General features: G+C 36.9%; 1 protein-coding gene across 1 annotated transcript in view; it reads left to right on the top strand.

Moving 5' to 3' along the window:
• Positions 1 to 17,654, top strand: part of ATP11B (ATPase, class VI, type 11B) — a 129,074-nt gene that overhangs the window by 91,089 nt on the left and 20,331 nt on the right. Inside the window, exons 26-28 of the mRNA XM_006869816.1 lie at positions 12,385 to 12,450; positions 12,923 to 13,026; positions 15,100 to 15,265. Coding sequence (XP_006869878.1) covers positions 12,385 to 12,450; positions 12,923 to 13,026; positions 15,100 to 15,265 — 336 coding nt within the window. The remainder of the gene's footprint in view (positions 1 to 12,384; positions 12,451 to 12,922; positions 13,027 to 15,099; positions 15,266 to 17,654) is intronic.

The raw sequence follows: 17,654 nt of genomic DNA, 5'->3' as shown, positions 1-17,654 counted from the left end.
AACTTTCTATTGTGAACTGATTAAAGGTTTACAAAATAGATATCAGTTTTACATTCAGCAAATCATATACTTCATGTCATTTCTGTGATTGTAATCTCTTCTATGGAATATCAATTATTCCACTTCTTCCCTGTGATTCTCATTTCCATTTCTCCTTCTTTCTACTACCCTTCCGAATTTTGTCCTTACATAAATGCTACCCTTTTGATCTCGAATGGTTGACCATTCTATGGTGTGTGTACCTCACTAGTGCTGTTGTCCCCCCTGTGTATCCACCTATTTGTTGTTGTTGTTAAGTGCCATCGAGTCGGTTCTGACCCATAGCGACCCTGTATAGGGTTTCCAAGGAGCAGCTGGTGAGCTTGAACCATCGACCTTGCAGTTCAAATGGCTTTGCAGTCTGACACACTAACCCACAGCGCCACACCAGGACTCCATCTACCTATCACTTGGTTGAAAATTGAACCACAGGGGTAACTGACTGACGTCCAGACTTAAAGGGTGACCAAGGCCTATAGTCTTAGAGTTCCACCAGTCTCTGACTGACCAGTAGAACTGGTCTTTTTGTTATGACTGAGTTTTGTTTCACATTTTCTGCCACTGTATCAGAACCTTCTAATGTGATCCCTGTCAGAGCAGTTCATAGTAGTAGCTGGGCACTGTCTAATTCTTCTGGTCTCAGAGTTATGGATATTTATGTTCATGTACTCCATTCATCCACTATATTAATGGTTTCCAAGCGTCTTCAGTTTTTACCACTCTTTCTTTTCCTCTAGTAGTTGCATCTTAGATGGCCGCTCACGAGCTTTTTAAGATCCCAGTCACTACTTACAAAAGTAGTATGTACAATGTAGTCTTTGGGGCCTGTATTATGCCAATTGACCATGGTCTTTCAACATTATATGGTCCTGAGCCCCCAGGATTAGCAAATCATTCCCTCAAGTTTGGTAATGTCTAAGAACTTTTCATAATGTGCCCCCTATAAACTGTACCACAGTCATGAATATGTTTGTAGCAAGGTTAAATACCCATGTACAGATATTTTCTGTAAAACTTACATGTTTATAAATATACTCACACCCTTTCTCCCACACCTATTCAGCCTATGTATCTATCCATGTATTACCCATAGGTGGTGGTGGTGGTAATGTGCCGTGAAGTTGGTTCTGACTCATAGTGACTCTGTACAGGGTTTCCGAGGCTGTAAATCTTTACAGGAGTACAATGCCTCATCTTCCTCTTGCGGAACAGCTGGTAGTTTCGAACTGCCAACCTTGAGGTTAGCAGCCCAATTCGTAACCACAGCGCTACCAGAGCTCCTTTATTATTACAGGATTATGTGCATAACACTTAGGAGCTCTGGTAGTATATTGGTTATGAGTTGGGCTGCTGATCTCAAGGTCAGTAGTTCTAAACTACAAGCAGTTCTGCAGGAAAGAGATGAGTTTTCTGCTCCTGTAAAGATTTACAGCCTCAAAAACCCTATACAGAGTCTCTATGAGTGGGAACCGTCTCCACGGCACACCACCACCACCACCATGTAGTTAACATTATCTACCTCTGTTCTCTTTAACGCTTGTACTCCTCCCCATGTCTCCCCCTGCCTTCATCATTCTTCTGCCAATCTGCCTCATGTATATTGCCTTCACATCACTCAAGTTAACACATTTCATGGACTTTAAAAATTTCCCTTCTCCATAAATGTGTGAGTGGACCTAATTTCACCTGAAACATTAGGCGAAAACTGGACTGAATGACTAAATGAAGACTGGAAGAAGAAAAAGTCATTGGATAAAAAGAAAACTAGTAATATGTGCCCATTATGGTGAATTTAGAATATACAGGAAAAATTATAAAGTAAATTAATCACCTGTTATCCTTCTACCCAGATATAATTGCATCTACCATTTAATATATGTTCTTTCATTCATTTTTATTTCTTGCTATACTTTATAAGGAGCTCTGGTAGCGTAGTGGTTACAAATCGGGCTGCGAGCCACGAGGTCAGCAGTTCGAAACACCAGTGGTTCCACAGGAGAACGATGAGGCAGTCTGCTCCCGTAAAGATTTACAGCCTCGGAAACCCTGTGTAGGGTTGCTATGAGTCGGAACCGACTCCACGGCACATAACAACAACAATATTTTATTAGGAGCCCTGGTGTGACATAGGATAAGCACTGGACCACAAAGGTTGGTTTGAACCGCAAGGTTGTCAGTTGAGACTCACCAGCCGCTCCTCAGAAACCCTTTACAGGGTCACTATGAGTCAGAACAGACTCAATGGCACTTAAAAACAGCAGCAATTCTTTTATTAAGAGTCCTGGTTTGTCGATATAGTGTAAACACTGAATTGCTTACCTAAGGTCGGCAGTTCAAGGCCACTAGCCACTCCTTGGAAACCCTATACAGGGCTGCTATGAGTCAGAACCGATTTGATTGTACTTAACAACAAATTCTTTATTAGCTTCATGATTTTATTCCTTTTTAGTATTAATATCATAGCCTACCTGGCATTTATGATAATGTTCCAGAACACTTTTTTTTCATGAATAATATACTGTTGCATATTATGATTTATTAAAGTATTCCCTTAAATTTGTTAGATTTCTTAAAATCTGCCTCTGATTTTTAGTGACTCTTTTTCAATAATGAACATGCATCATACAAAAAAAAATAAAACTTGAATGAAGAGTAAATTGTTGTTGGTTACAACCAGTTTAATTCTTAAGAGTTTTTCTTTTAACTTCTAGTTATAAATTATTAACTTCTTTGCCCTTTTAGTAAAAAGTTTACCAGTTTTACCAGTCAGAAATTAATCTAGCAGTAGATTTAAACTGGAGTCCTGGTGGTTACATTAAGCACTGCTTACCTACATAATGAGGGGCATAATTCATAGGTTTGCTGTGAGGATGAAATGACACATGGTAAGTGTGAAGCACTAAGTATTAGCGCCTAGCATGTAGAAATACTCAGTAAGTCTTAGCAGTATCCATTACTGTTTTTACTATCTAATCATACTATGGAAGATCCTGTCCTACTCAATCCCAACTGATCTCCTCCCCATAACTCTTCTAGTATAACTGTAAGTCTCCCTGCAGGTTCTTTCAGAACATTCTATGTTTGGTTTCAATTTCAAACCACTGATTGTGTTTCCTCTCTACAGTGTTCTTGTCTCTCTTTCACTAAGTCTCTCTCACCACCATCTGTTTTTCAGGGTTGAACCCACAGATCCCTCTGTTTTTGTTTAAACTCCCTCATGTGTTCCTGAGCTATAAATCTAGACTTTTACTCCACACCCAGTGTTCAGCACTGGACATGGTGAATGCTTCCTGGTTTCCATTATTCATCTTCTTTTTGAAAATAGTATTTTACTATGTTTTAGAGTAAAGTTTACTCAGTAAATTATAGTTCCCTTTAGCAACTTTTATACAGATTGTTCCATGCCATTGGTTACAGTTTTTATAATATGTCAAGTAGTCTCATTATTTTCATTGTTCTGTTTTCATTGATGTAACTTTCCTTCCTCTTCTTGGCTTCTCATCTTTGCTTCCGTGTAACTGTTAACCATCTGATCTCTCATAGTTAGTTGTTTAAGAAAACACATTATTCATTGGTGATAATTGTTTATAAGGCGATCTGTTTATAACGATATCAAACTTTGTTAGGAATTTGAGTTTTTTACTACATTTGTCTCCCATTCTATCCTGTTCAGAAGAGTCAGTAGTGATAGCTAGGCACCATCTAGTTCATCTAGTCTCAGCTTACAAGAGATTGTGGCAAATGTAGGCTTTTAGTCCCATGCACTAGTTTCTTCTTGAAATCATGATTTTCTACTTTCTCTTTTGCACCACATGAATAGAGACCAATAGTTACTTCTTAGATAACAACTTACAGAGTTTTAAGACCCCAGACATAGACATTGTTCTTGTATGCCCAAGAATTCTGTAAACAATTGAGGGCGTGGAATAGAAAAAGTTAGTAGAGGCTAGTATTTGAAGGAGGTTTGAGTGGAGTAAAGATAAAGTTAGTGTGAGCAGGTAATCCTAAGAAAGAAGCAAGAGAAAGAGTTGGTAATCATTTGGATCAAACAGGGAAATTCAGGAGAAGTTAAGATTCTACCCCAGTTTGTTTGTTATAAGGGCCTAGCAGTATTATGAATTATTGTTGTTGGTAAGTGCTGTCAAGTGAGTTTTGTATAGGGTTTCTGAGGAGTGTTTTGGGTGGGTTTGAGTATTACAGGCATTCGTTAATTTGAAGTAGTCACTGTCTTATGCTTAATTTATCTTTAACTTAGGAAAGGATAATTCATTCCTCATGTGTTCCTCTGGAACCATTTTTAGTAGGTCTTATTAAATGTCTGTGAGATTTGAAGATTGAAGGAGTATATGTGAGATCATCTGGGTTTGTGTATGTGTGTGTAAACTGCTGTTCTACGGGCAGATCTTTACCTCAAAAGCACCTTAACGAAGACATTCCTTTACTGCTACTCCTGTTTGTCACCTCCAGTTTCCTTTTTCCATTGGCAATACTTTGTTGTTGTTAAAGTGCCATTAAGTCAGTTTCGACACGTAGCAGCCCTTTATAGGGTTTCCAAGGAACAATCTAAGTATTGCAAAATATGTTTGGGAACACGGGATAGGAGGTTTGCAATTAGGGGCAAGAAGAATTGAACTATTAACTAATTTTTAACTCTGTGTTCCTTCTAGATAGTAGAAGAGTTGAATTCAGTATAAAATGTTTGGATATGCCTGTAAAGGCTTAAAATAGTTTATAGTATTTGTAACTGTATAAAATTGGGGCTGGTCTTACAATACAGGAGTATAAGTATTTGTCAGAAAACCATCAAATAGTTTAGTGAATCTTTTTATTTCTTTTAAATTAAAAATGAACATTATTATTATTTCTTTTTAATTTGACAGGATCAGCATTTTTAATTGGTATTTTTAAACAGGGCATCATAGAATACAGGTTTATAACTAAGCTTGATAGTTAATAGATTTTTACTCTAATACTACCGTAGGTTTCAAAGCAAATTAATCATTAAAATACAGTTATTACTTCTTTTTCATTAATAGAATTTTACACCGGCAAAAAGTAAAATTATTTTATAAAATTTTAGTTAAAGATCTTGATATAACTTTAAAGTTTTTTAACTTCCCCAAGAATAATGTGTCATCTAGGAAAACAGACTTCCATGTTGTTATTAAGTGTCATAAAGTCAGTTCCAACTCATAATGACCCTGTATAAGGTTAGGGTTTCTGAGGCGTTAAATTTTTGCAACAGTAGAAAGTCTCTTTGTCCTACAGAGCAGCTAATGGGCTCAAACCACCAATCTTACAGTTTGCAGTCCAGTACTTATCCTACAGAGCCACAGAGCTCCAGACTTCCATGGAATCGTTTTTAAAAAGCAAAAGCAAAATAATTGGTAGGCAAGCAACAATGAAGAATGTTTATTAAGTATTCCATATAAACTTGCGAGGTAACTAAAACATACGGACTGCGTGTATCTTAAAAGAGAACTTATCTCTCTGTGATCTCTCCAGAGTCAGTCAGCTGAGACACACTTGTTCTAACAGTGTTGTTTTTGGAGAAAATATATTTGGAAATAGCTTATGTTGTCTGTGAATTCAGCAAGGAAAAATCCTCAGGGGAGCAGCTGTTTAAAATTAGCGATAAGGGAAGATGCCACTTAAGATTATAGATAAGCAAAGAAAGTGGTAGGACAATGTGAGAGAAATCATTCTAATTTTAAAAAGTTTATTGTTAAGTGTCATGGAGTCAGTTCTGTCTCATAGTGATCCTGCATAAAGTTTCCAAGGAGCTGCTGGTGGGTTTGAACCACCAACCTGGTTGTTGTTATGTGCCGTCAAGTCAGTTCCGACCCATAGCGACCCTGTACTGGGTTTCAGAGGCTGTAAATCTTTACGGGAGCAGAAAGCCTCATCTTTCTCCCACGGAGTGGCTGGTAGTTTCGAACAGCTGACCTTAAGGTTTGCGGCCCGCAACCTAGTAGTTAATAATCCAGTGCTTATCTTAAGAGTACCACACCAGGACTCCTAAGAGAATTTACCCCCAGTTAAAACAGACTTCTACAGAATGTGGTGGAAAAGACACCATGGCTGAAGTAAGAGTATATTATATATTAGGTGGAGTTCTGGTGTGGTGCACTGGACCGCAAAGTCGATTTGAACCACACAGTTGTTGGTTCAAATTCACCAGCTGCTCCTCGGAAACCCTTTTACAGTGTTGCTATAAGTCAGGACTGACTGGGTGGCACTTAACAACAACAGGTGAATGAGTAAGGCAGACCATTATAATGAAGTCAATAGGAAAGAGGGCACTGTAGTCATATGGTAGTTGTGGAAAACTAAGATAATCTGTTGTTGTGAAGTGCCGTTGAGTCAGTTTAAACTCATAGTGACCCTGTATAGGGTTTCCAAGGAGCAGCTGGTGAATTTGAATTGTCAGTCTTGTGGTTCACAGTCCAGTGCTGATCCTATAGCACTGTACCATAGGGAGGAGAATAACAGTTGTTTCCAAAGACATTGCTGTGTTCCCATCCCAACATTCTATGATACCCTGTTTCTGCTGTGGTCTCAGCTGGAGTCTTCTGAAGAAAAAGAACAGAAAGGAAAAGAGAATCCTTCATTAACTCAGAAGCCCAAATAAACACGAAATCAATTCCACTAATTTCCAGCTTTTGTGTCTATTTTTGGTTTTAATAGGATAAAACTTAAAGGAAAATTGTTGCTGTTAAATGCTGTTGAATCAGTTCCAACTCATAGTGACCCTGTATAGTTTCCCAGCAGTAGCTGGTGAGTTTGAACTGCAATCCAGTGCTTATCCTACAGCGCCATACCAGGACTCTTAAAGAAAACTGTTGCTAAGTGTTGTTGAGTGGGTTCTGACTTATAACAACCCTATATAGGGTCCCCAATGATTTGAACTGCCGACCTTGTGATCCAGTGCTTTATCCTACCATACCACACTACCATTAATGATTTTCTTCTCTTTTATGGCAGTTTATACACCTGGTTTGAGAACAAATTCAAAAGAATAGAAGATTGAGAGAAAAGGTGAAAGAAAGGCAATTAGAGTATTGTAGTTTCTGTTAGACTTCTCCATTAGAGGTTTTAGAAATGACAGTCCCTTGGTACATGCTAAAAATTATACTACTACACACTATGATAACATATTAAAAGTGAAAAGACAAAGAATTAAGGAAAAAAGGGTAATTCTTCACTTCATCAAGCCTTCTGTTTGTCCACCAGGTCGTTTGCCAGATTGTTGTTGTTGTTAAGTGTCATCGAGTCAGTTCTGACCCATAGGGACCCTGTATAGGGTTTCTAAGGAGTGACTGGTGAGCTTGAACCACCGACCAGCACATTGACCCACAGTACCACACCAGGACTCCTACTTGCCAGATTAGTTGGAGAGAAATCATTAACAATATAAAGTAGGCTGAGGAGATGAAACTTCAGGTTATAATTCTGGGAGACAGAGAAATGGAAGTCTTCATGGAGTATTTTTTTCTTGAAATTTTAAACAATTTCTCCCCTTATTTCCTCTCCTTAATTAATTTCTCTTTCATGCTCTACATGTCTTCAGCTGTTGAGACCTAACCATCAAATGCTGATAAGAGCTCTATTAAGATTAGAAATATACTGTTGTATATCTGTATTCCCCAAAGAATGCAGTACTTTGATTTCAGTTCAGATGATTAACCACTGTAATTGCCATTCAAAAACATATATACAGTTTAATTCCTATCAGTACATAAAGATTGAACAGAAAAACTGTATGACAAAAACCATTGATTATCTAGTGTATTATAAAGTTTCCCCCAGTGTTCATTTATTCATTAAGCAAATACTTGAAATGCTAACCATATTCTAGGCACTTACTAGAAACTCCTGGTGTGGTGCTATACAGCAAGCACTGGACTGCTAGCCACAAGGTTGATTGTTCAAACCCACCAGCTGCTCCTTGAAAACCTGATTCAGGGTTACTATGAGTAGGAACCAACTCAACGGCACCTAACAACAACCAGCCTACCTTAGAGGAGAATAGAAAAGTATACCTTGCTTCTAATATTTTTACCCAGCAATTGGTCAGATATTTAAAAACGAAAATAAATAGATCATTTGTGCAGGTTAGCAACCCTATATATGGTTTCCATGGTGGGTTTGAACTGATGACCTTGTGATTAGCAGTTCAATGATTATCCTACAGTGCCACAGCAGGATTCCTGATTAACCCTAGGGAAGACAATTCTTTTATAGATAGATGTATAGTTATACATGAATAAACAAGAAATTTTAAAAAGTTTTAATCTCTTGTTTATTCTTAAATCCTGACTTGATTTTTGTGGTTGTTATTAACTGCCTTCTAGTCGATTCTGACTGGTAGTGAACCCTGCATAGGGTTTCCAAGATTTTAAATCTTTGCAGGAGCAAAAAGCACCACCTTTCTCCCACGGAGTGGCTGGCAGGCTCGAACCCATGGACCTTCTGGTTCACAGTCAAGTGTTTATCATTTGGAGCCATCCAGGACTTCACTCCTGTAGTTTCCTCTCTCTTTTTCTTACTATCAGTCTCTTATTGGATCAAATTCTTCAGTGTATAAATATGCTATAAGAGCTTTCTCTTACACATGACATTTCTTCATATATCTTTAGACCAATACTCCAAGAAGTTATCTTTTCCCACTATTTCTACATCCTGACCTCCTGTTTTCTCTTGGACCAACTTTGGTGAGATTTTCATCTTCCCATCAAAACCATGCTCTTTGGTCACCAGCCTACCTCTCTTGTTGTTGTTGAGTGCCATCAAATCAGTTCCAACTCATAGTGACCTGTATTAGGGTTTCAAGGAATAGCTGGTGGGTTTGCAGTGCTGACCTTGATTTTAGCAATCCAGTGTTTATCCTACAGCACCACACCATTGCTAATTCCAAAGACATAGCTGAACCCTTGTGAACTATTGGGCACAACTCATGAGACTTTCTTTCCTGCCACATTATTTTTTCTTAGCTTCTGTAACACCACTCTCTTTTGGTTTCCTTACTTCCTATTCCTTTTCAGTCTTCTCATCCTGTTCTCAGAATCTGGGTTGTTCATTTCTGCAACAGTGACATTTGGAGTCAGAACACCTTACTTAGTTCACCAGCCGCTCCTTGGAAACCCTATACAGGGTGCTGTGGGTCGGAACCAACTCAGTGGTACTTAACAACAACCCATGAGATGCCAATCGCACAGATACATACAACCCTCTTGTGATGATCAAAAATGTCTCCAGACCCTGCCAGATAGATGTCCATTGGGTAGCAAAGCAGCCTCCTCTTGATAACCACTGCTCTAAATGAAGTGGTCGCTGCTACTCAGCGCTAGCCCTTCTTTCAGTTTTTATCTGTACACCAGGTGACCTCATTCCTTCTCATGCCTGTAAATACAACTTACTAGGCTGAAAATACACAAAATGATATCTGTGCAGTTTCTTCCCAGACTTTCAGAACTATCCAGCTTCACCTAGAATTCTCATAGATTCTCAAACTTGGTGTAGCTAACAGAATTCAAGGTGTCTTCTACCAACCACTTCCTGTCTAATCCGCCAGTATTTAAAATTGGAGCCACCGTTTTAACCACCAGCTTCAGCATAAGTCCAGGAATCAAAATCTATATGCAGTCACATAGGTTTTAATGTCACAATATCTCCTGAAGCTTTCTACTTCTCTCCACCTTCACCACAGTCCAGATCTTCACTGTCTCTTACCTCCTTCCTACTCCTTTCTTACAGTCTCTTCTCTGCACAGCAGCCAGAATGATCTTTTAGAATGAGAAGCGAGTCAGGTCTCCACCGGACTTAAAATGCACCAATAACTTCTTACACATTTTGTGTAAAATCACACCGTGAGCTGATTCTTCTCACCTCTTGGAGTGTGTTTCCTACCATCCATTCTTTTGCTCACTCTTTTTCCTGTTTCTTCAACAAGCCAGTTTGTTCCTTTGTAGGATTTCTACACTTGCTGTTTCTCTACCTGAATGCTTTTCTCTCAGAAAGTCATGTGACTGGCTCCCTTCACATCTCTGTTGAAACATCAGTGGACCCACTCCAGTAAAATGCCATCTCCCTCACCTTCCATCACTTCCTGACCTCTTACTGTCAAGTAAGAGTCTCTACCTTACTAGAGTAAGAGGTCAGGAAGTGATGGAAGGTAAAAGCACTAGTCTCTACCTTAAAGTACATATTTTGAAGTTTTTTATTGTCTGTTTCCTATTAAGTGTAAACTCCATGAGAACTTATCACTACAATAGCCCTAAGGACTGTTATGTCTTTTGGCATATAATATACTTGGGATTCAAGTTTGATTTTATTAAATAATTAGGTAACAAATTAGATCCAGAAAATATGTAGATTGGGTGGAAAATATTTTGAGCATCTTTCTCCCAAGCCAGGAGCAGATCTAAGTGGAGTGGAGTCTAAACCTTACACATTTTGTCAGGCCCACCATAAATCAAAAATAACTTACAATTCCAAATACAAACTTGAGTATTTGTGTAAGTGCTGTGAGTGACCTAGACTTGTTAGTTAGTTGATGTTGCATCAACTCTGATTCATGGCAACCTTATGTATATATAACAAAGCAAAACATTTCCTGGTCCTTTATCATTTTCGTAATTGTTGGTATGTTTAGGGTCTTTGTTGCAGTCACTGTGTAGTGCCTTCCAACCTATAGTGCTCATCTTTCAGCACTATATTGGACACTGTTCTGTTGGGATCCATAGGATTTTGTTGGCCAGTTTTCAGAAGTACATTGCCTTTCTTCACAGTCTGGAAACTCTGCTAAAACCCATCCACTTTAGGTGATCCTGCTGGTATTTTAAATATTGGTGGCATCACAGCAGTACACAGGCTACCATTGTATGACCAACTAACAGACAGGTGTTATAATGACATAAATATTACATCCCACTAAACCCAAATCCTATGTAAGTTCAACTCTACTTCTCTTTAGACAGATTCCGAAAACTCCTTTTGCCACTCACTTCATTACCAGCCTGCTCAAGGGAATGGAAACAGACAGCAGACTTCACATTTGCTAATTTTACTCCCCCTGCCCCACCAAAGGAAACCAAAATGATCTTCCCCACCAAAGGAAAACAAAATGATCTTGTGAATGTTTCTGTGTGTTTTAAGGTCTTGAATGGGACCTAGGCAGGCAGAAACCATAAATCCACGTATAACTAGCCTCCAGCCAGGGCCCAGTAAAACCAGCTACTGAGGGAGAGACAGTGAATGGGAGTGCCATGTCCCTGGCAGCAGCAGATTCTCTGTCTCCATAGCCCTGAAGGAGGAGACTGATCCTCCTCTAAGAGCTGATCTCTAGATCTTTCAACTCAGAACAGACCCAATGATTTTCACTATCTCTAGGTCATTTCTAGAAATTATAAAAGCAGGAAAATAAACAATATGATTTTTCCCTCTTGACATAACTACTTTCAAGTAAAGGAATGTGTGTTAAGTTTTTATTGTTAATAGTAAGTTATTGATTGCTTATATATATCAGGCATCCTGTGCTTTTCATAAATCCTAATTCTTACCTCTCTTTTACAGTGACGAAAATGAGATACAGAGAGGTTAAGCAATTTGTCAAATGTATGCTAATTTTTAGAAATAAGTCTATAGTTAAAGAAACAACCTTTTAGGTACTTTTTAAGCCAATGTTAAAAATGATGGTTACTTTGAAAACTACAGTCATTTATGCTCTTGGTTGTGTTCCTGTCTTTGAGAATAAAGTCCAAACATTCTTTTGGGGCTCTGTATTTTTAATGAACTTTAGTGAGTTTTGGCTTTAACACCTAATAAAATACTTTCTGACTGGCATTCACTGCATTTTTATATAGGATTCTTTAATTAGCAACTCCATTGGCCATTATCCTTCCTTTTAGGTATTAGTATTGTATGAGGTTTCTTGTTTCATTGATGCTGTATCCAGATATACAGTGGCATGTGAGCTGCTATCACTTCTGTTGCAGTGATTTGAGAAAATAGTTATAACTAGACAGAGTTTTTTGTTATAAATTTTGCTGTGTGACAGGAATAAATGAATCACTAACTAGTATATCATTCTAATATATATACTAAAACAGTAAGTGTCACATAATTCCCAGCCCATCTTTGGGCTGATAATATCCAAGGCATCATTTTGCGTAGTAATAATACTTTGCAGCATTTCTTCTCATATGTACTTTACTAAAATAGTTACAGGTTTCAAATATAAATGACTTAAATAATGCAAGTGATTTTCAGTCAAGAAATGAAATTGCTTTTTGCTTTATACCTGATGTATATCAGATTGACATGTAATTGATTCTTTCTGTTCAGATGTTTGGAAACTGGACATTTGGCACATTGGTCTTCACGGTCATGGTTATTACAGTCACAGTAAAGGTATGGCACTGAAATGTGAAATATGGACACATTTTGTATTTATATTAGTAGTATATTTCCTTTATTCCTTTAGTCATAGATAGATTTTTCCCTCTATTTCACTGACTTGTAGTTTAATAATTCACTTTTATTTTTGTCAAAAAATTTATTTTGTAAGTTCATTATTTTGGAAAGCCTCAGCTCATCTTAATGATCAAATGAAGATTTATTTATTTGCATATAATACAAGATAACAGAATTTGTGCTAGGCCATGAGAGTTGAGACTAGTCACATGAAATTTCAGTGTTTTGCTTCACAGAAGAAAAATATTATGCACAAGAAGTGCTTCTGTTTCATATGAGAACCCTTGCATTCTGAATGACTCTCCCATAACACTCTAAATCACTTATAGTTAATACATTTCATTCTCTAGTTTTTTCCTAAAAGTTTAAAGTGATTATGTTATATTCCTAAAGATTTTCTCTTTTTTAGATGGCTTTGGAAACTCATTTCTGGACCTGGATGAATCATCTTGTGACCTGGGGGTCTATTATATTCTATTTTGTGTTTTCCTTGTTTTATGGAGGGATTCTCTGGTGAGTGAATGTATTGTATTTTAATGATATTGATTTGACTATAATAATTATAAAAATAAATTTTGACATATTGCTACCAGGGTTCCAATTTATACATACATGGATTTGTTCCAAACAAGACATGTTTAAACATGTCTCTGTGATTAGTGGTTTGCTACCGACAAGTTCTTTCAGTAGTACACTTGTCTTGGTCTCATTAGGATGCCTTTGTAAAAGAATGCTATTAAAACAGTGACTTCAGAGGGCATCTGTTGGGCTAGTTAAATTTAAGGCAGAGAGGTAAGCTCAGATGGTTATGGCGACTATTTTGGGGGATTCCAAAAGGGGTTATCTTGGTAGATTTTCTCGAAGGATACAGGACGATCTTGGGGGCTTATTATGAAAACATTTTAAGAAAATTTTAAAACTTCTTGGTGAGAAAGGGGCCAAGAGTGTAGCACCAAGGAAATTTTTTCTATCACAATAATGCACATTTTCAGTCTTCAAGGGTAGCAAGGGCTGCCCTATGAGAATTTTGGTAAGAAATCTTATTCCATCCACCCTATGTCCCTGATCTGACATCTTCAGACTTTTTGTTCCCAAAACTGTTAACAGGAACATGATTTGAGTCCCTCAAAGGTCGTAAAACTAGCATTTTGAAATGGTATAAATTGAAGAGCTCAGAATTCTTCAGAGAAACATGGAAAGATAGAAACACCACTTTCAGAAGTGTAAAGACCCAGATGGAGGATATGTGGAAAAACAATAGCTTCACATTTTTATATTTTTGTTTTAGTAAAGATTTCTGTGGTTCTGTAACAATACTTTTTTACTTGCCCTCATAATTGTGTTAGATTTTATTATAAATAAAATGTGTACATAATAGTTTTGAGACCCTATTGCATTGATAAATTTACCTCTTTCCGTTGATCTTACTGATCTGGAGAAAGAAACAAACATTTATTGAATACTTTACTACATTCTTGGTGTTTTATGTAAGCTATTACATTCATGTAAGATCCTATACTTATCACAATAATTTATCATCATTTTTTTCTGTGAAACTGATCATAAAGGTTTGTAAAAAGTAACAAAAAGTCAGAATTTAAACCCCAGATTATTTTACTATCTAGTTAATGTTCTTTGCACTCACATATTGCTTCTAAATTCTTTACTGACATATGTAATAAAATAAATCACACAGTACCATTAAACTTAGATGGTACGAGTTAACGTCTTTCTCAAAGATAATTTGCTTAGCTTTTATTGTTGAGTCTGATACACAGCTACCGTGATGGATTAAAAGTTAATGTCTCTCCTAAGATTCTTTCTTTCTTTTTTTTAAACTTTTTATGGTAAATTGGGTGAAGGTTTATAAACAAATCAATTTCCCATTCAGCAGTTCATATGCATTTTGTTTCATGTCATAGATTACATCCCCCACAATCTAACATCACTTATCCCAGGTCCTCCCTGTGTTTCCCATTCCCATTCTTCTTTCTTACCTAACCCTTCCTTCCTTTGAACTTAGTCTCAAATGGTTGATTGTTCTAAGGAATGCATACCTCCCTCAGGTAACTGTTCACCTTATAGACCTGTCTGTTGTTTGACTGAAAATTGAGTTGGGTTGTAGAGGGAGTGTAGGGTGGTGTGTTGGGGAGTTCATTTCTAGACCTGAAGGGTAACTATGGGCCAGTCTTGGGGATTCCAACAGTCTCTATCAGACCAGTAAACCTGGCCTTTTTATGATTTTTAGTTTTGTCCCATATTTTTTCTATCCAGGACCTTCTAATGTGATTCCTTTCAGTGTGGTCAACGGTGGTAGATGTGTATCTTGTTAGGTACTTCTTGCTTTTCTCACTAAGATAGAATTATCTCAATTATGTCAACTCCCTGACACTGTCTATAGTTGTCATTGAAAGTAATTAAATCAGATATTTTTAACAAAGGCTATTTAATTATTCAAATTATACAGATTTAAAATTTTGAACATTTTTATGAGATATTCTTATAATCATATCATTAAAATATAGTAAGTTTGCATGAGGTCTTTAATTTCCCACTTTGATGAAACCTACATTGTTTTCTTTGCAGGCCATTTTTGGGGTCTCAGAATATGTACTTTGTATTTATTCAACTTCTATCAAGTGGTTCTGCTTGGTTTGCCATAATCCTCATGGTTGTTACATGTTTGCTTCTTGATATTGTAAAGAAAGTATTTGACCGGCAGCTTCATCCTACAAGTACTGAAAAGGCACAGGTAACTTTATATAGAGTACCTTTTAAATTTAGAATCTTTAGCAGTAAACAACTGTCTATTCTGTAAGTGTTTATTAAGAAATGATAAGCTTCAGCAAATATTTAGCACTACAAGGGGGCTTCAAAAAGTTTGTGGACAAATAGAATGAAAAGATAATGGAATTTTTCCATGAATGTTTTCAAGCCTCTTATATGTTGCGTAATGTTTAAGAATTTGATCTTTGGGGCCTGGCAAACCTCTGTAACTTGAGCTATATGACTCTGAGTCTCATTTTTTTTTTTTCATAAAACAGGTTAGAAATGTCTATTTTATTACCTTTGTAATGAGAATTAAGTGAAAGAATGTTGGTATTCAATAGTAGATACTCAAGAAATGCTAGCTATTTAATTGAAAGTACATTTTTTTTGTATATTTTACTTTGCATGAAGTAGGAAAAAAATCTATCTTAATTTGTTCTACTAAATATACCAAGGCATTGGATCTATGCTCTCAGGATAGATTCTGATCAGCTCTTACACCTGGTAAAGGCTGAGTTTATTGGTCACTTAAATTCTGCCTAGTTTGAGATTTTTTTTCCAGCTTAATATGTGTAACATGTCAAATAAATTTTGTGATCTTTGTTATATATTCTTGCTACAAATAGGATAATTGCTCTTTGTGGTTTCAGTTAGGCTTCCTAAATGGTGCATTGATTTTCATTTGAATTGATCAATATATCTTTAGCATAAATTGCTTTCATAACTTAATCATAGCAATTACATGTTCTAACACCATTATGAGGCAGCACAGCCTTCTAAAGACAGACAAACTTGAATTCAAATACTTTGTTTACCATTTATAAGATGTGTGTCCTTGATCAAGTCATTTCTCTACACCTCAGTTCCCTACTCTGTCCAATCAGAATAATAATTTCTACTTTATATGATTGTTAGAGATGATGAATATAAAGTCCCATAGGACCTATGACCTATACATTACAGGTCCTCAGTATAGCAAATATCATAAGGATGTTGTTGCTCTGTGACATGGATCTCCAAATGGGTTGAAAACTTTGCATAATCTGATTACAGGCAGTCCCTAGGTTATCAACAAGTTCCATTCCTAACTCTTTAAAAATTTGTAGGTCAGACCAGGTGCATATGGTTTTTACTTAGCCTTTGTTGTTAAATGCCATCGAGTCAGTTCCGACTCACAGTGACCCTGTATAGGGTTTCTGATGAGCAGCTTGTAGGTTTAAACTGCCGACTTTGTGGTTTGCAGTGCACTACTGATCCTACACTGCCATTCTAGAAGTCCAATTTAGCCTTAGTTTAGTGCAAGAAAATGTTTGAAGCTATTTTAGTGATTAAAAGTTTCATGGTGTAGAAACTTTTGATGAACAATTTGTTACAAGTTGGCGTTGGTTCAGGGAGCCCTGGTGGCACTGTGGCTTAAAGCATTGGGCTATTAACTGCAAGTTTAGTTCAAACCCACCAGCAGTTCCGAGGGATAAAGATTTATAGTCTCATTCGGTTTGTTTGTTCAGTTCAAAGTGAGAACAGATTTACAAAACATTAAAGCAGGTTTCAAAGATGGTGGTGCTCTACTCAAAGATGGCATCACTGTGCTTAAAGATGACAGCCAACCATGCTGCTTGGAATGTGGCTTCCACAGTCCTGTCAGTAATCACATCTCACACATCAGACTCCTGAAAAGGCTCACTAGGCCTCTTTCATATCTCCCATTCCAGGGCTTCCACCATAATTTTCCCTGTTCCAGTTACCGTGGCAAATCACCCAAATGGTAAAAATTCTAGTCTCTTCCTGTTTTGCTTTCTCAGCATGATAAAAGCCATTCAAAGTCTTACACATTAAAGAGCTAATAAGAGTTATTCTTAAAGTTGAACATTCGTAACCCGGGGACTACCTGCACTCTGTCTGCCTTTGTATCATACATTCATTCAAACTTCCACACACTCTGCAATACATTATGTATATCAGAATGGCTTTCTATCTTAAATTTCTAAAATTTAGAAAGATTTATATAAGAGCGTAGTGTTTTTTAGTACATTCTCTATCATACTTTTACTGGACTTTTATAGAGAGCACATTTGTCTCCCCCTCTTGGCATATGAAAAGTTATATTTTACCAAAATATGAATAGCATCACTTACAAAATGTAATTCTTTATAAAAGTAATTAATCAGATTTATTTACTTACAAACTCTATTTACAAACTCTATGTTAGGCATTTACAAACGTGTGATATATTTCATAGAGATTTCTTAGTGACATAAAAAAATGATGTTTCTTGCTATCTTCTCTGTATTCTCTCTCTAAAGAATTACAAAGGAAATATTTTGGGCTTTAAAGTGGACCCTTAGTCAAGAAAAACATTAAAAGTGCTTTAT

This window comes from Chrysochloris asiatica, unplaced genomic scaffold, assembly GCF_000296735.1.
Source record: "Chrysochloris asiatica unplaced genomic scaffold, ChrAsi1.0 scaffold00135, whole genome shotgun sequence".
NCBI lineage: Eukaryota > Metazoa > Chordata > Mammalia > Afrosoricida > Chrysochloridae > Chrysochloris > Chrysochloris asiatica.
This window is presented reverse-complemented; position numbering and strand designations above follow the sequence as displayed.